The sequence below is a fragment of the Haematobia irritans genome, chromosome 5 (assembly GCF_050003625.1).
Source record: "Haematobia irritans isolate KBUSLIRL chromosome 5, ASM5000362v1, whole genome shotgun sequence".
NCBI lineage: Eukaryota > Metazoa > Arthropoda > Insecta > Diptera > Muscidae > Haematobia > Haematobia irritans.
Window position 1 is genome coordinate 175,221,605 of NC_134401.1, and position 25,429 is coordinate 175,247,033.

Genomic DNA, 25,429 nt, shown 5'->3' on the forward strand with positions numbered 1-25,429 from the left:
ACATAATTTTCTATGGCAATAAAATTTTGGTAGATTTTTTTTTTGGAACAAGTAGCAATCGTGATTTTTCTGTGATTGGGGATCGGTTTATTTGGGGGCTATATATAATACATATCGATACGGACCAATTTTGGCAAGTTTGTTATCGGCCATACACTAGCGAAATGTACCAAATTGCAACCGGACGAATTTTGCTCCTTCAAGTGGCTCCAGAGATCAAATCTGGGGATCGGTTTATGTGAGGGCTATATATAATTATTAACCGATATGAACCAATTTTTGCATGGTTATTAGATACCATATACTAACACCACGTACTACGTTTCAAGAGGATCGGATGAATATAAATATGGACCGATATGGACCAATTCCTGCATGGTTATCAGAGACCATATACTAACACCACGTACCAAATTTCAACCGAATCGGATGAATTTTGCTCATCCATGAGGCTCCGGAGGTCAAATCTGGGGAGCGGTTTATATGAGGGCTCTATATAATTATGGACCGATGTGAACCAAAGTTTACATGGTTGTTAGAGACCATATACTAACACCATGTACCGAATTTCAGCCGGATCGGATGAAATTAGCTTCTCTTAGAGGCTCCGCAAGCGAAATCGGTGGATCGGTTTATATGGGGGCTATATATAATTATGGACCGATGTGGACCAATTTTTGCGTAGTTGTTTGAGACCATATACTTACACCATGTATCAAATTTCAGCCGGATCGGATGAAATTTGCTTCTCTTAGAGGCTCCGCAAGCGAAATCGGTGGATCGGTTTATATGGAGGCTATATATAATTATTGACCGATTTGGACCAATTTTTGCATGGTTGTGGGAGAACATATACTAACACCATGTACCAAATTTCAACCGGATCAGATTCCTTCCCCTGGTCATATGTTAATATTATGTTTGGGACATAAAATGTTTGCAAACATATATTAATTCAGAAATAGAATATAAACATATATGTGTTTAGAAAGAGAGACCTACAGAGTATGCTGCAAGTAAAATAATGGAAGTAACCAATTGGCGAATTAAAAATATATATACCCAAAGAAAATTTCATTAATATTTTTTCTACCAGTGTATGCCTAAGGTGAAACATAATATGTTTGAACACTACAAACATATATATATATATATATATATATATATATATATATATATATATATATATATATATATATATATATATATATATATATATATATATATATATATATATATATATATATATATATATATATATATATATATATATATATGCCTGAAGCAAAATCTGTTTGAGGCATATGTTACAGAAGCGATTTTTTTTGTACAAATAAATGTCAGTAAAAAACTCAAATTTATGACAGATATTTCAATGTAAAAAAATGTTTTCTAAATTTCAAAAAACTTTAAAGTAAATATGCATGATTATGCATCCTTTATCAATGAGCCACGCCCATTTCAAACCGGATAGCCTCTCACACTATGTATGAAATCCATTAGGTGCTAAATTACTGCTGAAAACTTTTTAATGCTACGTAAGTGTTTCGGATATTATTAAAGAAATAAATAGGAAACAACTTAATACTTTATTAGATTTTTATCTACATTTATTTTATTTACATTTATTTAATTTAACTTGTTTCTCCAATTTAACGTAAACACATCAAGAAGTAAATATATGTAAACCATAGTACGGTAGTTATACCTATCGTTAGGTTATATATAGGGGAGCCCGATATTTTAGGCTTACTTAAGCTATTCTGTCCATTTTGATACCACAAGAGTTGGCTTACTTAAGCTATTCTGTCCATTTTGATACCACAAGAGTTGAAAATCAATGAGTGCTGCCCAATTCTATGTTCAGCTCAATCACAAGACACCTTCTTTTTATAGTCGAGTCCGAATGGCGTTTCACATTTTGCTCCTCCAAGAGGCTCCGCAAGTCAAATTTGAGCGTCGGTTTATATGGGGGCTATACGTAAAAGTGGTCCGATATGACCCATTTGCAATACCATTCGACCTACATCAATAACATCTACTTGCGTCAAGTTTCAAATCTATAGCTTGTTTCGTTTGGAAGTTAGCGTGATTTCAACAGACGGACGGACATGCTTAGATCGACTCAGAATTTCACCACGACCCAGAATACTCGTATATATACTTTATGGGGTCTTAGAGCAGTATTTCGATGTGTTACAAACGGAATGACAAAGTTAATATACCCCCATCCTATGGTGAAGGGTATAAAAAAGAAAACAATTATTTCATTCCGTATTATTACGATTTTTAGTGCAAAAAATTAATAAAAATCAGTATGCTATGTTTCCACTACAAAGCACTATGACCGGGTGGAATGTTTTAGAATAAGGAAAGCTAGTAGAAGTGCCCAGGTACGTTCTTTAGCTGTGGCGGGACGTTGGAATGGTTCGCCCACTCATATACACACACATAAAAATGCATCCCTCCCAAATTTTAAATATTTTCCTCGGCTTCAAGTTGAGATGCTAGTGTGAATAAAACAAGTTTTGGCCTATTCCGTTCTGGGAATTTTCCACACAGATTAATTTATTAAGTCTGGTAATATTAGCAACGACATTAGGCAATGAGAACTTAGTTAACAAGAGGAAGATTTAACATTGCCAAACTGAAGCGCCGGAGGTCTACGTCAACATAATGACATGAAGTTTGTCATGTCGATTGCGACGAAAAATCACTCTTGTGTTTTTGATAAATTTATGAACTAAAAACCACAAAAGAATTGCAAAATTGATTATATAAAATTAAAATAGTATGCATGTGTGGCAAAGTGAATATTTATTGTTGCCCTTGGGTATTTAGGGGAGCCACTGTGGTGGAATGGTTAGCATGCTCGCCTTCAATCTCTGCCGGGCTGCCACAATACCTTGCAAAAAGTCATTGTTTATCACAAAAAATCTACACTTTTGTTCCAAAAAAGCGCCTTAGTACAGTTTTTTACTGACATTTATTTGTACAAAAAAAATCGCTTCTGTAACATATGCCTCAAACAGATTTTGCTTCAGGCATATATATATATATATATATATATATATATATATATATATATATATATATATATATATATATATATATATATATATATATATATATATATATATATATATATATATATATATATATATATATATATATATATATGCCTGAAGCAAAATCTGTTTGAGGCATATGTTACAGAAGCGATTTTTTTTGTACAAATAAATGTCAGTAAAAAACTCAAATTTATGACAGATATTTCAATGTAAAAAAATGTTTTCTAAATTTCAAAAAACTTTAAAGTAAAAACTTTAAACTTTTTAATGCTACGTAAGTGTTTCGGATATTATTAAAGAAATAAATAGGAAACAACTTAATACTTTATTAGATTTTTATCTACATTTATTTTATTTACATTTATTTAATTTAACTTGTTTCTCCAATTTAACGTAAACACATCAAGAAGTAAATATATGTAAACCATAGTACGGTAGTTATACCTATCGTTAGGTTATATATAGGGGAGCCCGATATTTTAGGCTTACTTAAGCTATTCTGTCCATTTTGATACCACAAGAGTTGGCTTACTTAAGCTATTCTGTCCATTTTGATACCACAAGAGTTGAAAATCAATGAGTGCTGCCCAATTCTATGTTCAGCTCAATCACAAGACACCTTCTTTTTATAGTCGAGTCCGAATGGCGTTTCACATTTTGCTCCTCCAAGAGGCTCCGCAAGTCAAATTTGAGCGTCGGTTTATATGGGGGCTATACGTAAAAGTGGTCCGATATGACCCATTTGCAATACCATTCGACCTACATCAATAACATCTACTTGCGTCAAGTTTCAAATCTATAGCTTGTTTCGTTTGGAAGTTAGCGTGATTTCAACAGACGGACGGACATGCTTAGATCGACTCAGAATTTCACCACGACCCAGAATACTCGTATATATACTTTATGGGGTCTTAGAGCAGTATTTCGATGTGTTACAAACGGAATGACAAAGTTAATATACCCCCATCCTATGGTGAAGGGTATAAAAAAGAAAACAATTTTTTCATTCCGTATTATTACGATTTTTAGTGCAAAAAATTAATAAAAATCAGTATGCTATGTTTCCACTACAAAGCACTATGACCGGGTGGAATGTTTTAGAATAAGGAAAGCTAGTAGAAGTGCCCAGGTACGTTCTTTAGCTGTGGCGGGACGTTGGAATGGTTCGCCCACTCATATACACACACATAAAAATGCATCCCTCCCAAATTTTAAATATTTTCCTCGGCTTCAAGTTGAGATGCTAGTGTGAATAAAACAAGTTTTGGCCTATTCCGTTCTGGGAATTTTCCACACAGATTAATTTATTAAGTCTGGTAATATTAGCAACGACATTAGGCAATGAGAACTTAGTTAACAAGAGGAAGATTTAACATTGCCAAACTGAAGCGCCGGAGGTCTACGTCAACATAATGACATGAAGTTTGTCATGTCGATTGCGACGAAAAATCACTCTTGTGTTTTTGATAAATTTATGAACTAAAAACCACAAAAGAATTGCAAAATTGATTATATAAAATTAAAATAGTATGCATGTGTGGCAAAGTGAATATTTATTGTTGCCCTTGGGTATTTAGGGGAGCCACTGTGGTGGAATGGTTAGCATGCTCGCCTTCAATCTCTGCCGGGCTGCCACAATACCTTGCAAAAAGTCATTGTTTATCACAAAAAATCTACACTTTTGTTCCAAAAAAGCGCCTTAGTACATATGCCTTAGGCTACTTCATAAATTGTTCAAGTGTCTAAAATTTAGGAAGAAGGAAGGAAGATTTTTTGTGCCCGATCCCGGGAAATTTGAACAAATTCCCGCTTTCTCGTTCGAATATACCAAAAACAATATAAAAGAGAAGATGGGATATTGCACTGAAAAGAATTTTCTCCGGTTTCAAATATTTTGTCTTTACTCTAATGGCTTCTTCCTTAGGTGCCTTAGCCACCTCCAGAAAAATTTTTTCAGTTCAATAAAAATTTACCTATTTTAAAGTCGAATGTCATTACTCATTGTCTGCAATGAAAAATGCATCGACTGTTGGTAAAAGAATGTTACGAATGTTTTCGTAGCTAAGAAATAAGGACAAGAAATCTTTGTGCTTAAAACAATATTTTGCTCTAGGTCCCTACTTGTCATTTACGGACATATTAAAATAAAAAAGAAGTTAGGATATATTGGTCTCAGTTCCTCATTTCAAATCTTCTTCTACTATTGTTTTTGAAATATGCATTAAACGTCTGCATCTGCTTGAAAGCAAGTTCAAATGGCCTGAAATTTGTTTGACAGACTGTTTTCTAAATCTACAACTAGAATTTGACTTGAGGATGTGCCATATATTCTATTATAATGAGAGATTGTGAAAAAAGGCCTCTATAATTTTCTTACCTTTATCTTTGCGACTTGTAGTTTTGGAACTGGAATCGCCACCACCCTTGGGACGACTAAGAGCGCCGGTAGTTTTCCCAGATTTTCGCTTTACGCGTTGTAAAGCGCCACTTTGACTCGAATTCGAGAATATTTGGGCATAAGAATCAACCTCTTTAGTCTGTTCCAATGGTGGTACGCTTTCACCAGTTTGACCATCAACATCTTCCGTTAGTTGATTGTTGATTTGCTCTTCAAGGTGTTTATCCTTTAAACTATACCACTCAGTGACGTTTTCATTTGTTTGACTGTCTCCCCTATGTCTGTGATGGGCCCCGAAATGGTTTTCAGGTTTCTGTTCTATATGCGATGTTATATTGCGACTTTTTTGTTTCCATTTATATATCCTGTATTTGAGTTCCCCATTTTCAGTGGGATGTTTTTTAGTATCAACAAATCGGATATAGTATACGTCTGTAGCAGGTGGCAAATTTATATCCAATATTTTATCACTATGAAGAGAATCACTGTGGTCATCAGTGTCACTTTGTCGCTTGTAGCGACTGCCTCTGCCGCGTGTTTGACCATTCTCATTCTCAATGCGTCGACGTCTTCCCTGACTGGTGCGGCGTTTCTTTGCATTGTTTTTTCGGGTTTGATTTGGTTTCTGTGTAGCCCCATCATTGTCCATATTTTCATCGTCCTCTTCTTCGTCCTCATCGGTCGCGGCCATGTCGTTGGCATGCAAATTTGCTGTTGTATGGTGATCATTCATACTGACCTGATAGGGGTTCACAATGCCTCCCATTTGATTGCCGTTATGACGTCCTGTCAGATCAATATTAATCCTTTCAACAAAGTCAACATCTGATGTTGTCGAGTCATCTGGCGAATATGCAGGGGTTGTTTCGAACTTTGCGTAGGGTTGATGCGTTGTAGTTTCCGGTTTTATGACATTGAATCGTATGTCAGGGGCCTTGCATCCGGGCGAAGCATCTGGGAATATTTGTATACATTTAGTTATTTGAATTTGAACATGAATTAATAATTGGAATTATATATCATTTATACTATTTTTTATATTTATACATATACACATATATGTAGTTTCTCATCTTAAGATGAGTATTAAGTTCGAGTATAGCCGCTAAAATCAAAACTAAATCTGCAAAAACAGAATAAAATTATATATTCTTGTTGCAAATTTTATTATAACTTGATGGGGAATGATCCAATGCAAAAATTGAAAATGTTTATTTTATTCAGATTGAAATATCAAATATTTTCAACTATTTACAGATTTTTTAGAAGTAAAATTGCAGATGTGTCTTCACTATAACAAATGAACTCTTCTTCGACATGGCAAACAAAATATGCAAAAACCGCTCTATTTAATATAAGATCCGAAACGGAGATCGTAATTTATATTTTTGTTCAAATATTTTATAAATTAATTTACTTCAAAATATCTATAAAAACTGACAAAATTTCACCCAAAGAAATTTGTTAGTAAAAATAGCAGAAAAGTCTGCTGAAAAAAGGAAAGCAGTTACTGTTTGCTGAAATAGCAAACATTGTTCGCTATTTTTTAAGCTCGATTAAACTAAAACATGTTTTAGTTTGCAGAATCAAATAAAAATGTCAACTTATGCGCTTTACAAAATATCAGTTATTCCGGACGGAATGTCGGTGTTTGTAAAGAATCTTACAGTGTGTTGGATCGATACGACTTGTCGGCGATGATGAAATAATCGGTAAATGTGTTATCGATCCCATAAACATACAGCAGTATCGATTATGCCTTCGGATAATGCGCTTTACAGACTATCAGTTATTCCGGACGACAGAGCTCGTGTCGAACATATCCCATATATTGTGCACATTATAAGTTAAGTCCGAAGGCATAATCGATACTGTTGCATGTTTATGGGATCGATAACACATTTACCGATTATTTAGTCATCGCCGACAAGTCGTATCGATCCGACACACTGTAAGATTCTTTACAAACACCGACATTCCGTCCGGAATAACTGATAGTCTGTAAAGCGCATTAGGGGCTATCACACCACAAAACAATATTTTATGAATATCTATATGTAGACAATGTGCAATAAATTGTTCCATTTTCAAAATAAAGAAAGACTCAAATTTTAAGGTTAGGACTCGTTTATTCAATACTCAAATCTCGCTCAATACTCTCTGACTGTGAACAAGAATTCAACTGTATAACCAAAACATGTTGCGCCAAGTGCGATACCATCAAAGTCATTTTAATGTCAATCAAGAAACAAATGGAATATGAAATATTTAGTACAAGAAAGAGATAAGTAGTAGAGGTGTGCTCGTGAGTAATATTTTACTCACGCTCACGCACACTCACGAAGGAGAAATCTTATTCACGCACGATATTTTTTGGTAGGACTCACGCACGCTCACGAAAAGAAAATTTTTACTCACGCACGAAAATCGTTTAAATGTTGTGACTCACGAAAAATATCGTGACTCACGAAAAATGTCGTGACTCAAGAGAAACCTCGTGACTCACGAATAATTTTATGAGTAATTTACCTATAGAACCTTACTGAAAATATGAGTATGATTAAAACCGAGGGCGTTATATAACTTTTAACACTTAGGATGTCACTAAAATTATATATGAATTGAACTCGTAAGCATTTTATTTTCGTAAGCGGGATTATTTTCGTGAGCGTGTTTTTCCGAAATTCGTTACTCACGCGTGAGTCACGAAAATTTTCGTGAGTCACGTGCACACCTCTAATAAGTAGTAAATAATTTTATAGGGGGCCTTCAGGTGGTATCGTTTGTAAAAGCAGGGTGTTTACATATAGTATTTGTCCATCCAACAGTCTCAATATTTATGAAATTGAGGCATAACATCAAACAAAATATTTGCTGATCGTATTTAGGGTCTTGTAAGTATATTACAGTGCAAAAATATACCAAAAACTACTTTTGATTCTTAAATATGCTTTGGGGGAAAATTTAAAACTCACAGATTTTATAATTTGTTATTCGGTGGACCCTGAAGTACACCCAAAGAAATTTGTTAGTAGGGACAGCAGAAAAGTCTGCTAAAACAGTAGAAAGTATGCTGAAAAAGGGACAGCAGTCACTGTTTGCTGAAATAGCAAACATTTCCTGCTATTTTTTAAGCTCGATTACACTAAAACATGTTTTATTTTGGCAAAATGTCAACATAGGAGCTATCCTAACAGAATTAACACAATATTTTATGAATATCTATAGTATTTGACCAAAAATCTGAATATTTATCGAATTGAGGCATAACAGCAAACAAAATGTTTGCTGATCGTATTTAGGAGCTTGTAAGTATATAACAGAGCAAAAATATACCAAAAACTACTTTTGGTTCTTAAATATGCTTTGGGGAAAATTTTATAACCTAAAAATTTTATAAATTGTTGTTCATTAGGCCCTGAAGTACAAAAATATAACAGCAGACATCGACTGCTGTTTTAGCAGACTTTTTTCTATGAGTGTACAAAAATGTAACAGCAGACATCGACTGCTGTTTTTAGCAGACTTTTTAATATGAGTGTTGTTGCCAGGAGAACAAACATTTGTAGTCTTTATAGAAGAAAACATCAGTTATTTCAACTAATACACTGTAGTTCCAACTAACGGATGTTTGTTGAAACAACCACATGAACAGCTTTCCCGTTTCCTTTCAGCAGACAAAATTTGTTGTTACGATTTTATTTTCGTAGCTGGCTGTACATATATTTTTAAAGTTCTTACCTGGTTCTGGTGTTGTAGTTTGAGGTGCTTCTGTTTCAAGATTAGCTGAGGTCTTATCCAAAAATATTGCACCAATAACTAGTAACAACAAAAACATCCACGAAGGTTTGTGGGGCATCCTTTGAAGAGACTGAGTCATTTGAAGTAACATCGTTTCGACATACAGCTAAAATATAAATTTTATTAGTTTTTTCCTAATAAACAAAGTAACATGCAAGATTGTAGTGATGTTTCTAACCACTAAACGTTCAATGTCACAGTTTTACATTGATATGCATTTTTCATATCCTTCAAGGACTAATATGTTGTGTGTTCTTGCTTTCTTGCACAACTCCATGAGGAGAAAAAGCTAATTTATGATAAACACACAAACATTTCATCTTGGTTATATAAAAAAGCTTACATTGACGATTCACAGCATCCTCTTTTTGATATCGAGTTTTAAAAGTGCAAAATGCAGAAAATAAGCAAAATTAACCAATTTGAATAGATATATTCTCGATAGTATTATGTTTAAATCTTTATTACAAAATTTCTTTTGCATCAAAATTAGGTATAACAAGTACACAGTACAGTGTAAAATTTAATGTATAAATATTTTACAAAATATTTTAACAGATTGATATGATTGAGAATAATGGATTTAATAACAAGTCACAAGAACAAATTAACATTTCAAAAATCACAGTGAAAAGTCATATTCCTTAAAAATAATCTACTAGTATATATTTTTTATTTAAAGATTTAACACCCACCGTATCAGTTATTTGTTACGATGTAAATCGATGAAAACTCGAACGGAAACTAATTTTTCATATGTTCTGACAATATATTTATATATTATTTCCTTAACATAGGTCGGTGATTTGCTCTCATTCTTGGTCCTGCGCCTTTGCAATGAAACACAAACTGTGCTCATTTGGTCCATGTTGCTGCATATGAGTTTGTTTATTTTTATCTGAATGTTGTTTGTATCCACTAAGATATGCCGGTAGTTTGCAAAAAGCAAAATAATGCGGCATGGTAGTAGCTATCGTTCTATGGACTTCCGCACTCAATTAAACAAGAATGAAGACATTTTCCTAAGGTAAATACATTAAGAGCTTTCACGTTTAATGTTCCTTTTGGAGGCTTTTTAGTAAGGTTGTTTTTGTATATATGGATAAAAGGCTATTGAAATTGCTGTATCCATTCAAAAAAATCGCCTTCGTCGTCGAGTAGAAATGAAGAAACATGACGAAAACATTAAACATTCGTAGAATAAAAAACTGAAGCTAGTAGAATTTCTGCATTTCTGCGACAATCAGTTATTTTCGCAAAAATAGCGAATACAGAGAAAAAAGTCCGTTGTTAAACTTAATGCTAAAATTAGCTGACCTGAATGAAGTTTTCTTTATTCCAAGTACGTCTCCAAAATTTTATGAACTAAACCTGGGTATAAATTTAACGCATTACCGCGCTAAAACTGCCACAATTTCACAGTTACTATTCTTTAATAATTCATTTTAAAGGAAATAAGCTATTTCAATGGTTGCTTTGCATCATTCCGCTTCGAGTTAAAATAAAATTCGTGAAAAAAGTTATGATGTTATACTGCATTTAAAGAATTATTTTTGATTTTAGCGGCTAAACTCGAACATAATACCAACCTTAAAGTAGAAGAACATTTTCGTATAAGGTTACCCACTTTCGAGTTTAGCCGCTAAAATAAAAATTAAATCAGTAATGAAGGTAATTTTATACCTCCCTCTTTGATACAAATTATATTATATCTTGATGGTGAATAGCCCAAAGCAAGCATTCCACAAAGTTTATATTCTTTAAAGTTGATTAATAATCAATAAGAAAAATAATCGTGACAAAATGGCGAAATTAGCTGCTAAACTCGAACTTAATACCTTCCTATAGTTCTCAAGAATAGTAGGAATGGACAACCGCGTTGTTAGAGGCACTTATTTCAGCCTCACTTAGACTATTCAGTCCATTGTAGTACCACAAATGGTGAACTTCACTCTTATGAGGGCTCGCCTCACTTTTATAGGCGAGTCCGAACGGTGCTTCACATAGCTGTGAAGCTTTAAAACACCAGGATGCAAGCGGGTATGCTAACCATTTAATCAAAATGACAGCGTGATTAATATAGTAATGATAAAGTGCCAATGATTTTTTTTATATAATGTTAGTGCTTTTTTGCTTTTATGATATATATATATATATATATATATATATATATATATATATATATATATATATATATATATATATATATATATATATATATATATATATATATATATATATATATATATATATATATATATATATATATATATATATATATATATATATATATATATATATATATATATATATATATATATATATATATATATATATATATATATATATATATATATATATATATATATATTTATTTTTATTTTTACTATATAAAAGTTGATCTAAGCTATTTAGTTTCTATTAAGTTTTATGTATATGTCAATATTTGCGGCGTTTGGTTGTAGTCCTCATTATTTTTATCTGTAACCCTACATGGCCGTTTGGGCTTGGTTCTAAAATGTGTTAATTAAATTAAAATAAGTAATAAATAAAAAAAAACACTTCAGAAAATTGTCGGATCACAGATATCTCAAAAAATTTAATTAATTTTAGTGTTTTTACACACAAAAAAGAAGGCAAATACAAATTCAAGAAATTTTGTTTGACATAATTATTTTTTTGTTTTTCAAGAAAATTTCATAATATGTTAGTTAGAATTAGTGTAAGTGCCCATAGCCCCAAACAGAGTTTAAGATGGACACATTTTTTTTAATTCATAAAATTAGCGAATTTGTGCGAAATTATAAACGCTTCAATAATTTCATAATGAACCAAAATGGAAATAAATTGACTTTAGGGCCTTCTTGTTATAGTACATGTTTTACCAAATTTTGTAAAAATGACAGTATAAAAACAGTATCAACACAAAGAAAACGATATAGACTAGTACATGGAATACATGAATCATCTAAATGAGGTCCATCCAAAATATGTTTGTATCAATAAATAAAAAAATGAGAACAATAGGTTTATTTTAATAAATTGGAGAACAACCAAGTTTTATTACCAACTCATAAAAATATATACAACAAATACATTAATTAAAGGATGATAACTAAATAAGCAATGCATTAGAAAGTAAGTTTTTCCCATTGTTTCACAACAAAAGTAAATTGTAGATTTCATACGTATAGATGATATGATAAGGGAATTTCACAATTTCCATAAAGGTAAATTTTGGATGCTGAACTAAATTTAGCTTTAGGGAAATTATGTATTTTACACACTCAAGAACGCTATATTTACAGTAAATTGGCGAAAAAGAAACTTATTGTAGGGAATGAATTAAAGAGCTCTTTGCAAATATTGTACAGCCATTTACGCCATACTTTAACTTTACTCGCTCGCATTAATTGTAATCGTCTTTCCCTTTGGATCATCAAATCTATCCATTGTATTGATGTCCATCATCCAACAGACACCTACAAATGTGATTGTTAATAGTAGAACTACAATAAGAAGTCCAGATAGAATTGCTCCGGTAAAGAATCCAACACAATGCCAAGGATCACCAAAAACGAACTGCTCATTGGTGGTTGAGCCGAATGGGGCTTGGAATTGGAAAGAGTTCCAATTTAATGTGTACGTGCTTTGTTCCTCAATAGTACCTTTGCCGTACAGTGTTAAATTACCGCAAAAGTACGAAAAGTCTGTGGGGGAGTAAACATCATTACTGCGGAATTGAATGCCATTCCACAACACATTAGTCATGAAGAAGTAGCCACCAGACAATGTTATGTCGAATGTTAAAGGGGGTGTTGATGTTAATTTAACTGACATAGCGGTTGCGTTGGTTGTAGTAACTTCCATGCCTTGCGGCGTCAAAACTGTAGTTGTAGCTTCTTTACTGTCCACGACGGTAAGACTCGTAAAATACATAAGCAATTTAGAACCGTCTTGGAACACCATAGGATTATCATCAGCAGCGCGTCGTTCACGTTTCAAACTTTTATTCGACGAAGTATGTGGTGCAGTTGTGTACATGAAAATTGCCTTGTCATTTAGTTCGGAGGCAATTTCAGCAATTACAGAATCTGAAACAAAAAACAAATTAATAATTTTCATATATTTTTATATGTGTTTATCCATAAATAACCATTTAAGTGTACAAAAATAACAAATGCTATTTTTATGTATTCCTTATATGGGTCTATATTGACCACCAAAGTCAGTTATTTTTATGAACCAGAGTTAATGAATTCGGAAATTTTATAATTGAGGATCCTAGCGATTCGGAGACATTCAAAATATTGGCCTTGAAAATGTTGACTGATACAAATTTTCCATTTTCTTCATTTGCTGTTATTGCATGAACTATACTCAAAGACAGATCTCTGCTAATTTACATATATCCTGTTACAGTTTTTCCTGTAACAGGAAAAGTGTATGTAGATTGCTAAAAACGTTTTGACGAGTGCTACCTAATATATATAACATATGAATATATAAATAAATTGAATTGAATTAAAATCGAAGGCAATCAAGTTTGCTGAATTAGCAAAATTTTTGTTGAACAGCAATAGCAGTATTTCTTTTCGAATAAATGAAAATGTTTTCCTTTTCCAGCAGAAAATATTTGCTACAACACCTAACATTCACACAATTTAATTGGCCTCATGTGCTTTGTATTAAGATTTTAAATAAGATAAAAATTTCTTTAGAGTGTAATTGCAGTAATGGTGTTTACTAAATTAATTGTCTAACTTTTAACTAAATATTTTAATATATGCCTTTTGTCTAATAACGCCTTATTGGATCTATTTTCCGTAAGAAGTTTTTTAGTTTCAATTAGATCATAAAATACTGACCTAGCGAAGAAACTTACCATGTGACTCCAAACAAGTTGTACGATCCAAATCTGATTCATCGTCAAATACTACAAAAACAATGTTGGCCTTTCCAGTATCAATAGGATGTGCTAGTTTTCCAGAGGAATCAATAGAATTGTATTCATGATTTCCTATCGATCGAAGTGCTTCTACTGGATTTTCAACGGACGCAAAGAAATTCTTTTGGGGCACCTCTTGCAGGCGAACAAAGCATGATTTTGTCGTCTGTGCGTTACTACATGTAAAATCTTTATTGGTCAACTAAAAAGTATTACTGATTACTCACACACGTACAAACCAGAAAAAAAATTACTTACGCCATTTTCCAAAAACACTACAAGTGTCTTTCCATTCTGATGAGATGCAATTATATTTGTGAAATCCGATTGAGGTATTGTTTTCAAGGAAGGTTTAGCCACACTAGAAATATTATGGTATTTTGTTATTGTATGTAAAGAACAATTTTACCATGAACTAATTACCTGTTGACACCCCAAAGAAAGACAGGCGACTGTTCAGCGAGGGCTAAACTAAGGACGCACAGAAGACCAATCAAATATTTCATTTTGCTTTTGCTGCTTTCGTTTTTCCTCGAGACGGTTGAATTTCCCGAAAAACTAGTGTACAAATTAAAACGGGAAACCAGCAATATGGAACAGAAAATATATAAATCCCTTATCAAAATCAACTCCTATTCCATAAGAAAATTTGACGTCGATCTGCACTGTCAAATAATGAAAATTTTCCTTCATTCATATGATGATCATATGAAGTCATGTGATGTCAGTACAATGCTGCCACATTACGCCAATAACTTTCATATGCGTCAACTAGACACGCAGGGTTGTATTATGTGATTTTCTGACATTACATTAAAACTGTTACATTTGATTTTCATACATATCAGTTGAATTTTAATATGTTCCAAATATTCCTCAAATAAATTGTTTATTATTTACAGACCTTTTTAAAACTTTTACGAACACAATGATTGTAATAAATTAAATGTTTGCTGCCAAAATATGCTTTTGACAACCCTGTTATTTTCATTAGAGGTGCGTACCAGCTTACGAAATTGAACGCTACCGAAAATTTCGTTGGCATAAATAGCAATGCATTTCTTATGGGAATGAAATTTTTCGCTAGAGGTGCATACCGGCCTTAAAGTAAAAAAAAAGGCATAAAATTATACATACATATTTGTTGCAAATTTTATTTTAAGCAAATTTTCACAAACTTTGTATTCCTTAAAATGGATTATTAAAGAAAAGCATTCATGAAAAAACGACGATTTTAGCGGCTAAACCCGAACTTAATACCCACCTTTAGAAAGAATTGATAATACAAAATTTTAATGTATTTCAAATAATGTTTTGTCAAAGACTGACAAGTTTTTCCACAACAAACTGTTATATTAAACTCCAATTTTATGCTAACTTAATTGAAACAAGTATTTCAACACCACTCTCAATCAACTAGCCCAAGCTCATATCGCACATTCTTGTATTTACCAGCATCCGTTGACAAATATCAGCCAATTGTTTTACGGTGGTGATGTGTTCTACAGAAATAATTCCGTTTATAATGTAGTCCCTTATAAAATGATGTTTCACGTCAATGTGCTTCACAGGTTTACTTTCGATACAACCATACAATTCTTGCAATTCTCTTTAAATGTTGCCAATGTACATAAGACGGATTTTCTTCCAGGATAGCTTGATAGCAAAAATCTTAAACATAAAATAATGTACATTAAACTTCCAAAAAGTTCCCTGGCTTTTCTAATACTACTTTCTTGAGATATAGGTAAACAACCATTTTCGTATACAAATTTTATACCCAGGAAATACTTATCGTGTTTCTAAAAGTTTCAAAAGATGTGAATGAATCCTTTCATATTTTTGCTAGGTTACACATTCCTACAGGAAATAGAAAAATCCATAATTAGACATGAATATTACAGAATACCCACTCTCAGCATTAGAAATTGAAACTTTAGAAATCCATATATTATTGGGGTGTGGGCTAACATTGTGTATACATAGTTATATTGAGTTTTCATCCCTTGTAATTTATCAAAACATGTGCACGAAAAAAATAAATATGTACATATATATTTGGTACATAATTTTCATAAAAGTTTATAGGAAGGATTAGTAAAATGAATTTACGAAGAAAATCAAAATCCTGTTTACGAAGAAGACATACATGGAAATTAATAGTAGTGACTTTATTAGTTACAGCTACAGTTATTGTGTATCAAATAAAAGTAATGACGAAAGTTGAATGTGCCATTTCAGTATAATTTTATAAATATTTTCAGCTAACATACTCAGGGACGCAGGTTTGCCTTGGACCAATAGATGTCGTGTACACATGGGTTAATGGATCAGACCCAGAATTTATTAACTCAATTAGCAAGTATAGTAGCAATTATGATAATTCAAGATTTGACGATAAAAATGAATTGAAGTATTCCTTGCGTTCACTGGAAAAATTTGCCCCATGGATAAGGCACATTTATATAATTACTAATGGCCAAATACCCAAGTGGCTGGATCTCACAAATGAAAAAATAACAATTGTACCCCATGAGTTTCTAGTGTCAAATCTGGAATGGTTACCAATATTTTCTAGTTCGGCTATAGAAACATTTATTCATCGTATTCACAATCTGTCGCCACGATTTATTTATTTAAATGATGACATTTTTCTTGGGTCGAAAATCTACCCCGAGGACTTGTATACTGAATCGGGAGGTGTGAACATTTTTCAAGCCTGGATCGCACCCGATTGTGCACTCAACTGTCCTTGGACATATATAGGAGATGCCACCTGCGACCATCATTGTAATGTAAAACAATGTCAGTATGATGGGGGTGATTGCAAAAATGAGAATACGGAAAGTGACATTAAAGAAAAAAACACCGAGCAACATAAAAATAGAATAAAAAATACTTTAATGTATACCAAGAAAAAAGATTTCCCAAGTAAAAATACTCATACAACTGAAATAAGAAAGAATAAAACACGAAGTTTTAAAGAAATTTTAATCAAATACAAAAATGTAATTAATCAGACTGATATGAAGACTGCTGTAGAAAATTTTAACAAACAGATGCATTCGAAAGAACTGAAACATAGAGATACATTAGCAATAGATAACCATCCTACAGATACAGCGAAAGTGACCCGAGTCCCAGATATTTTTTCGGAATCGCTCATTCACACAAATATGTTGCTAAATCGTCGGTTTGGTTTTAAAGCACGCCATGTTATAGCTCACGTGGGATTGTTGTTAGAAAAAAATATTATCGAAACTATACATAAGGATTTTAAAAATGAAATCTTAACAACGGCTCAACACCGTTTCCGAGCTGCTAACGATGTCCAATTTTCATTTCTATATTATAACTATCTAATGGAAGAAAGTTATAATGTAAGCATAGATCAAATATTCAATGAGTTTGATACTGATCACTCCCTTACTTGGTCCGATCGAGAGATAAGGACATTACTGACAAGATTATTCCCTTTACCGTTGGACTGGTCTGCTGTACGTTTCTTTGAAGAAATCATACAAAATTGTACGTTTAAATTGATGGATGGAACTGAACAACGTGACAAAAGTAATGTATACAGTACTATACTATATGATCGTTACGCAGATTCGAACTTGGTAGGATTATTTCTTGAAATGATCAAATATATACCTTATAATAAGATGTCCTATTTAGCCTACAGTAACACGAGACTTGGTTAAAAATTGTGCCCCCTTAGTAGAAGCTTTGAACACCAATTTTGGAGTACGGAACAAGTACAAATATAAAGTGAATTCGAAAAGAATTGCAGACAATAACTTTATGATGCTGACTTCCAATGTTAGCAATGTTGTCGAATCTTTGGATAAAATACGTCGGTCACCCAGGTATACAAATATTAAATACATACATAGCTTATAACTTCTGAATATGAAGAAATGAATTCTGGTGTTTGGAAAACATTTCGTAAACTTTTCGTCATATATGGAGTTGTTTTTACATAAAAAAATTGAATGACAAAACAAATAAAAACGTAAATTGATTGAACAAGTCTCCACGTAGTACTTGGTCTATTTTTCCATTCTTTTCAGAAAATTCAATTGCATTAATGATAATATGGATCCCCATCATGAGGATAATAAGTTAATACGCCAATTTCTAGATGATTTTTATTTATCTTTTTTTCCACACCGGAGCCAATTTGAACTACATCCACAGTATCGGAACAAATTCGACAATTGGAGAGATTACATGAAATGGCGTAGGAGACAGAGAGTCCTTATTATTTTGATATACGGTTCATGTTCCATTTTTTTAGCTTATTTGGTTCGATCCATTTTCATTTATAAAGCAAAATTTGTAAGAAGATTTTGTATGCAAAAATTTTAGTTTCCCTTTTTAAAATAAAAAAATATACATATATGTAATTAGATAGCCAACACAAAACCTTTAAATGTTGAAATCATTTGGTGGCCGTTTTACGTCTCTAAGAGCTACAATGCATCTACAAAAACGTAATTTTTCTTGAGCAAATAACAGTTTCATTTTTTTAATATAGTACTTTCTGCAGAACACAAAAAAAAAACATTCCTCTCACTGTAATTTTAGTGACATTTCTGAATATGGTAACATCATAGAAAAAAAAATATTTTAAATTATAGAATACCAAACTGCAGAATAGTTCCCTATAAAGTAGATACACTCCCGATTATTTGAACAATCTTTGTTGCCCATACTTATATTAAAAGGAGAACCCATTTTAAGCGTGGTATGTAGTTTTAACGAAATTTCCGCTACCCATAATAAATACAATCGAGTTTTGGCACCGAAAATTCTGTGAGAAATACATGACAAAATTGTGTTATTGGCTGCATACGGGGCGTTAATAAAAAGTATTCTCCAAAATATTTTCTTTGTTTTTATTTGTGTTTTCGTTTTCAAGTTTTGTGGCCTTTCGCAGGACAGCTTCAGAAGTATCACTTTCTAGTATTCCATATAAATTATTACACCACAACAAAACAAGGCAGAACCAGGGACCGTAACGGTTATAAGTGCAATCAAAAGAGTTATTTTTTATTCGTCATTTTGTGAGCAAAAAAATAAAAGATCGAATGAAACTGTTAAAAATAGAGTTTTATTTATCCGTCATCAATAAAACTCTTTTTATGAGTTTTATTTTTTCCTTCAGAAAATGATACTCGTTTTTGGAGTTTTATTTTTTTCTTCAGAAAATAAAACTCTTTTTAGGAGTTTTATTTTTTTCTTCGGAAAATAAAACTCATTTTTGGAAGTAGGCCTTGCTATGTTCGCCAAATTTATTGTCACTAAGTATTTTTTCATTTGATGGTTTAAGCACATCGTTTGTCTGCCACACTGCATATGCTATAATCTTGAATATGGGTCGGAATTATGATAATATATCGAGTCGATGATGTATGTCGGCTATGTAAAAGCGTTTTTAAAGGTGACCATATTAGCAATTTAAAGCGGCATTTGATCAACAAGCATATACGGGAATGCAATATGGAACTAAATAATGAGGATAAGAATGGTGAAGTACCTTTAAAAAAAGTTAGATTTTCGGTATCAATGGCTCCTGAAGAAATGAAAAATGCGTGTGTTGATTTAGTCACAACAGAAAAAGTACCGTTTGCCTTTTTTATTCAGCTGCTTTCAAGTTCATTACTAATCAACTTTTTGGTGGACTTGGTATCCCAGTAGTTACCTCCAGAAATATAACTGAGTTAGTTAATGAATTATACGAAAAGGAAAGAGCCTATTTAAAAGAAAAACTAAAAAACAAGGTGCTGCCTTTGAAAATCGACATGACCACTAGACTTCAACGCAGCTTAATGGGAATAAACATACAGTTTTATAGTAAATCGAAAATTATTATAAAAATGCTAGGCTGCATTGAACTGACGGAGCGTTAATTACATTAATACATAATACATTAATTGCAAGTGAAAGCTCCCCTTAATGTAATGTAAATTTATAGCTGAGTATCTAAAAGCTAAAGTTGAACATGTTTTGGAGGGTTTCGGCATCGAAAATAATCAAATTTACGCCGTTACTACGGATAATGGTCGGAATTTGATTAAAATGGTAAAATTGTTCGACGAGGATGATGAAAGCGAGTCTGATAACACTGTCTCAAGGGACCTTTTTCTAAAAATCTCCCTGTTCTCAGTACAATCAGTGAAGTGTGTTGCTCATTCACTGCATTTCTGACAATATTAGAACGGCGTGAAAAAAAAGTGCTGCTAAAAAATCCAACACTCCTTGCAGCCTTATATTTGGAGCCATTACAATTAATGTGTGCTCGAACACATCTTAAAGAAGTGATGTTTCGGATTTTGAAGTTTGAGAATCAAGTAAGTTGTAAACATATTTAATAATTCTTTTCTAAAAACGATATTTATTTGTTTTTCTCTTTGCAGATAAATAATAGCCAAAGCGATGATCGACCAGGTGTTTGCGATACATCGCAATCGAATATATTGCTTTTGGGTCAATTTTTGAACACCCTAAATGTTGACAGGGAACAAGAAACCGAAGAAACTGATAATGAGGAAGAAACAAGTATATACGGCCGTAAGTTCGGCCAGACCGAATCTTATGTACCCTCCACCATGGATTGCGTAGAAACTTCTATGAAAGACTGCCATCCACAATCGAATTACTTGGGTTGTGGTATCTTAAAACTTCTTAACATCGTTTTCTAAATTGTGAGCTAGTCCATACGTGGTATATATTAGACAAAAAAGGTATGTGTAGGTAAGTCTGCAAATAATTACGAATCGATATGGATTTTTGCACGGTACGTAGAGGGCCAGAATTGAAATATGGGGGTAGCTTATATGGGGGCTATAACATATACAGTTATGAACTTGATATGGAATAGGGATCGATTTATCTGAGGGCTAAATATAGTTAGGCATGGTTGTTAACGGCCATATACCAGCACAATGTACCAAATTTCAACTCACTCGGATGAAATTTGCTCCTCCAAGAATCTCCAATACCAAATCTCGGGATCGGTTATATGGGGCTATATATGATTATGGAGTGATATGGACCACTTTTGGCATGGTTGTTAAATATCATATACGATCACCACGTACCAAATTTCAAGCAGATCGGATGAATTTTGCTTCTCCAAAAGGCACTGGAAGTCAAATCTGGGGATCGGTTTATATGGGAGCTATATATAATTATGGGCTGATAGGAACCAATTCCGACATGGTTGTTGAATACCATATACTAACATCACGTACCAAATTTCAACCGAATGGGAAGAATTTTGCTCTTCCAAGGGGCTCTGGAGGTCACATCTGGGGATCGGTTTATATGGGACCTATATATAATTATGGACCGATACCGACCAATTTTTGCATGGGAGTTTGAGGCCATATATTAACACCACGTAACAAATTTCAACTGAATCAGATGAATTTTGGTCTTCCAAGAGGCTCCGGAGGTCAAATCTGATAATCGGTTTATATGGGGGCTATATATAATTATGGACCGATGTGGACCAATTTTTGCATGGTTGTTAGAGACCATATACTAACACCATGTACCAAATTTCAGCCGGATCGGATGAAATTTGCTTCTCTTAGAGGCCTCGCAAGCTAAATCGTGGGATCGGTTTATATGGGGGCTATATATAATTATGGACCGATGTGGACCAATTTTTGCATGGTTGTTAGAGACCATATACTAACACCATGTACCAAATATCAATCCCACGGCGGCGGGTTCTACGCACCGGATTGACCCGATGGATACCAGCCATCGGCCAGCGGCTGCCACCTCAGTGTACGTGTTGTCTTGTCCATTTTTTCGTGTTGGAGAAGGTGCATCCCGGGGAGCCTTCTCCGCCTGCTTTTGGTCCGAGCCGGGATAGAGGAAAACCCCGGACCATGGTACTGTGCCGTCTGCCGAAATCGAATTCACCATCGCTCGGTTTCGGTGAGGTGTAACCGGTGCATGGAATGGGTGCACTTCCGGAATTGCTCCGGCCTAACATCGCTGCGGGAGTATAGTCAAACTGACTTCGTGGCAGGATGCTGTGCCAATGACAGCAGCAGTGGGTCATCTGATTATGTGACCCCACCGACTTCTCCCGCACAACAATATTCTCCGCCGCAGCATCTTACACCGAATATTGTTGTACCAGTTCCGGAGAGTGCATCATTTTTGCAATTTAATTGCAACGGGCTCCGTGGTAAGATTAGTGAAATCGTAGACTTTATGAATCGGAAAAGGATAAGGGTCGCGGCGATCCAGGAAACAAAGCTGAATCCCACCTGCAGCCTACGACATTGTGATGGGTACAATGTCCTACGGAAGGATCGCACAAGAAATGGAGGTGGTGGCCTGGCTTTCATATTACACCGTTCCGTGCAGTATAGACCTATCACGCTTGTGCTAGACACTAATGACCCGTACATGGAATGTATGGGGGTAGCAGTTAAGTGTGGGGCTGCCGAGATAGAGCTATACAATGTGTACATACCGCCGGTTGGTAGCTGTGCTCCTGGTTATAGCCCAAACATTGAGTGGTTGTTGAGCGGGCATAACCGATTGGTTCTAGGAGATTTTAATGCCCACCATGAACTTTGGCATTCTCTCCTGGGTAATGACCAGAGGGGCATAGCTTTGGCAGAGCAGATAGACGACTCCACATTTTGCACGGTGAACGAAGAGGCCCCCACGAGAATTATGGGTGACTGCAGCAGTTCGCCAGATTTATCGTTAGCATCGCCTGGTCTGATAAATGACGTCTCCTGGCAACCCGTCATTTCATTGGGTTCGGACCACCTCCCCATAATTCTCACCATCAACCGACCCTCCGATTTCATAACCTGTGAACGCCGGACGTTTATTAATCAAAAGAAAGCCAACTGGGAAGGCTTCAGAGAATACACCGATCGCCGCTTCAGTGAGCTCCCGTCCCCCTCACATGTTCATGTTGCCCAGAGGGAGTTCCGGGACATCATCAACGCAGCAGCCGCTCGCTTCATACCCGCTGGTCGAATTGCCCAGGTGAGGCCCAACTTCCCAGCCGAAGCGGCGGGACTCGCAGACGAGCGTGATGAACGCCGTCGTGCTAACCCTGCTGATCCTAGAATCAGAGAACTAAATCTAGAGATTAGTAAGATAGTCGACGAGCACAAGCGGAACACTTGGTTAGAGCACCTGAAGCAATGTAACTTAGGAACAGGAACTGGTAAATTGTGGTCAACAGTTAGAGCCCTCTCGAACCCCTCCACAAGGGATGATGGGATTTCAGTCACATTTGGCGACGTAACTGTGACTGATCCGAAGAGGTGCGCCAAATACTTCAACCGACAGTTTGTCGAGCATCCCGAGAGTGATAGAGCGAAAAGGAGAGCCACCCGTCGTGTACGTGGTCTCCGAGCCGATGACACACCACAATTTACTGCAGCCGAAGTTACCAATGTCATCAACAGCGCGAAACCATCTAAGGCGCTGGGCCCTGACGGAATTTCAATGCTAATGCTGAAGCATCTGGGAATACTGGGAGTTGAGTACCTGACCAGACTCCTCAATTTGTCTTTGGAATCACACATTATACCCGATGTCTGGAAAATGGGAAGGGTGATTCCACTACTGAAACCGGGCAAAGATTCGAGCAAAGGTGAATCGTACAGACCGATATCCCTTCTTTCGCCAGTAGCCAAGACACTTGAGGCATTACTCCTCCCCAGCCTTGTGGAGAATTTTCCAGCTGCCCACCATCAACATGGATTCCGTAAGGTACATAGTACGACAACAGCCTTACATGCCATTTCGACACATATTAATAAGGGACTTAACCAGCCCAGGCCGTGTCACAGGACGGTCCTCGTGGCGCTTGACCTATCGAAAGCATTCGATACGGTCAACCATGCCACATTATTTGAGGACATCGAGAATACGTCCCTACCGGCAGGAGCGAAGCGTTGGGTGCTGAATTATATGTGTGGACGCCAGTCGTACGTGGAATTCAGGGACAGAAAGTCAAGACCGCGTAGAGTTAAACAGGGAGTTCCCCAAGGTGGGGTGATATCTCCGGCACTGTTTAACCTCTACATGTCCTCGATTCCACCCCCTCCTGACGGCGTCGAGATTGTATCATATGCGGATGACTGTACAATCTTGGCATCTGGGCCCAATGTTGATGACATTTGCGATCGGTTGAACGTCTACATAGCTAATCTTACCAGTTATTTCACTGCGAGAAACTTGAGGATATCCCCCACCAAATCCTCAGCCACACTATTTACTACATGGACGGCAGAAGTGCGCAGGCAGTTGAATATCAGAGTCGATGGAGTAATAATTCCGACCACAAATTACCCCAAGATTCTTGGGGTCACATTCGACAGCCTTTTTAGGTCATCTGCCCATGCCACTGCAATTTGTAATAAGCTCCGTGGTAGAAACAAGGTCCTCAAGTCACTAGCCGGCAGTACTTGGGGTGCGGACAAAGAAACCTTGCTAACTACTTATAAGGCAATTGGCCGGTCAGTGGTAAACTATGCAGCGCCAGTGTGGACACCGCAGACCAGTGATACGCAGTGGAATAACATACAAACCTGCCAGAACGCTGCTCTTAGAACTGCGACTGGGTGTCTCCGCAGCACACCCCTGGATCACCTTTATGTGGAGACAAAGATCATCCCTGTGCGAAGACACAACTACATGTTGTCAAAGCAGTATCTCCTGGGTTGTTATCGCAGTAATCATCCAAACCACCATCTTATGGATACACAACCACCACCCAGGAACGTAAGGGTAGATATACATAATCTAGAGCGCGAGATCCAGCGCTATAAAAGAGAGCCTCTAGATCAAGCAGCGTACCAGGCAGGTTTGAACAGGATTCATGAGGATACTGTAGCTGAAGCGGTGAGAAGCTACAAGGTTAATCCTGTTCTTGGAGTCCGACCACCGCCCATAGCACCGGAAGAAAGAGACCTCCCACGGCAGACTAGGGTAGTTTTGGCCCAATTAAGATCAGGCAAGTGCAGCCGCCTCAATTCCTACTTATCGGTGATTGATAGCAGCGTAGCTGACGTTTGTCCAATTTGCAACCAAGGGCCACACGACACGCGTCATCTTTTCTCTTGCCCAGCCAAACCAACCCGACTTACCACCAGATCACTCTGGACACACCCCATCTTAGTCGCAGAGTTCCTTGATCTGCCAACAAGCTGA

The 25,429-nt window shown here is 35.3% G+C and overlaps 3 protein-coding genes across 7 annotated transcripts in view; 1 reads left to right on the forward strand and 2 right to left on the reverse strand.

Annotated features, from left to right (window-relative positions):
* hig (locomotion-related protein hikaru genki) overlaps positions 1-11,273 on the reverse strand; it is a 32,233-nt gene extending 20,960 nt beyond the window's left edge. The window contains exons 1-3 of one of the 5 annotated variants that reach the window (XM_075308983.1): positions 9,966-11,273; positions 9,211-9,376; positions 5,449-6,423 (exon numbers count right to left, since the gene is read on the reverse strand). In XM_075308983.1, coding sequence (XP_075165098.1) covers positions 5,449-6,423; positions 9,211-9,361 — 1,126 coding nt within the window. In that variant the 5' untranslated portion in view covers positions 9,362-9,376; positions 9,966-11,273. Of the gene's footprint in view, positions 1-5,448; positions 6,424-9,210; positions 9,377-9,613; positions 9,698-9,965 lie in introns of those variants that run through there. The other 4 variants (XM_075308985.1, XM_075308984.1, XM_075308986.1 and 1 more) reach the window with 4 other exon arrangements.
* A 1,251-nt stretch (positions 11,274-12,524) lies between these two features.
* On the reverse strand, positions 12,525-14,882 carry VhaAC45 (Vacuolar H[+] ATPase AC45 accessory subunit). The gene is made up of 4 exons (XM_075309405.1): positions 14,642-14,882; positions 14,477-14,579; positions 14,156-14,420; positions 12,525-13,364 (listed from the first exon to the last, which is right to left on the reverse strand). Exons 1-4 carry the CDS (start codon positions 14,722-14,724, stop codon positions 12,667-12,669), a joined length of 1,149 nt encoding a protein of 382 aa, XP_075165520.1. The 5' UTR covers positions 14,725-14,882; the 3' UTR covers positions 12,525-12,666.
* Positions 14,883-16,225: 1,343 nt separating this feature from the next.
* Positions 16,226-18,627, forward strand: Gnptab (N-acetylglucosamine-1-phosphate transferase subunits alpha and beta). The gene is made up of 4 exons (XM_075312838.1): positions 16,226-16,428; positions 16,483-17,838; positions 17,897-18,087; positions 18,292-18,627. The coding sequence occupies exons 1-4, from the start codon at positions 16,321-16,323 to the stop codon at positions 18,587-18,589; spliced, it is 1,953 nt and encodes a 650-aa protein (XP_075168953.1). The 5' UTR covers positions 16,226-16,320; the 3' UTR covers positions 18,590-18,627.
* The last annotated feature ends 6,802 nt before the right edge of the window (positions 18,628-25,429 follow it).

Coding starts and splice junctions, on each gene's coding strand:
- Gnptab (XM_075312838.1), top strand. CDS start 16,321: ATGAATTTACGAAGAAAATCAAAATCCTGTTTACGAAGAAGACATACA. Junction 16,429..16,482: donor TTATTGTGTATCAAATAAAA/GTAATGACGAAA, acceptor AAATATTTTCAG/CTAACATACTCAGGGACGCA. Junction 17,839..17,896: donor GTTACGCAGATTCGAACTTG/GTAGGATTATTT, acceptor TGTCCTATTTAG/CCTACAGTAACACGAGACTT.
- VhaAC45 (XM_075309405.1), bottom strand. CDS start 14,724: ATGAAATATTTGATTGGTCTTCTGTGCGTCCTTAGTTTAGCCCTCGCT. Junction 14,580..14,641: donor TTTCTTTGGGGTGTCAACAG/GTAATTAGTTCA, acceptor TAATATTTCTAG/TGTGGCTAAACCTTCCTTGA. Junction 14,421..14,476: donor TAGTGTTTTTGGAAAATGGC/GTAAGTAATTTT, acceptor AATACTTTTTAG/TTGACCAATAAAGATTTTAC.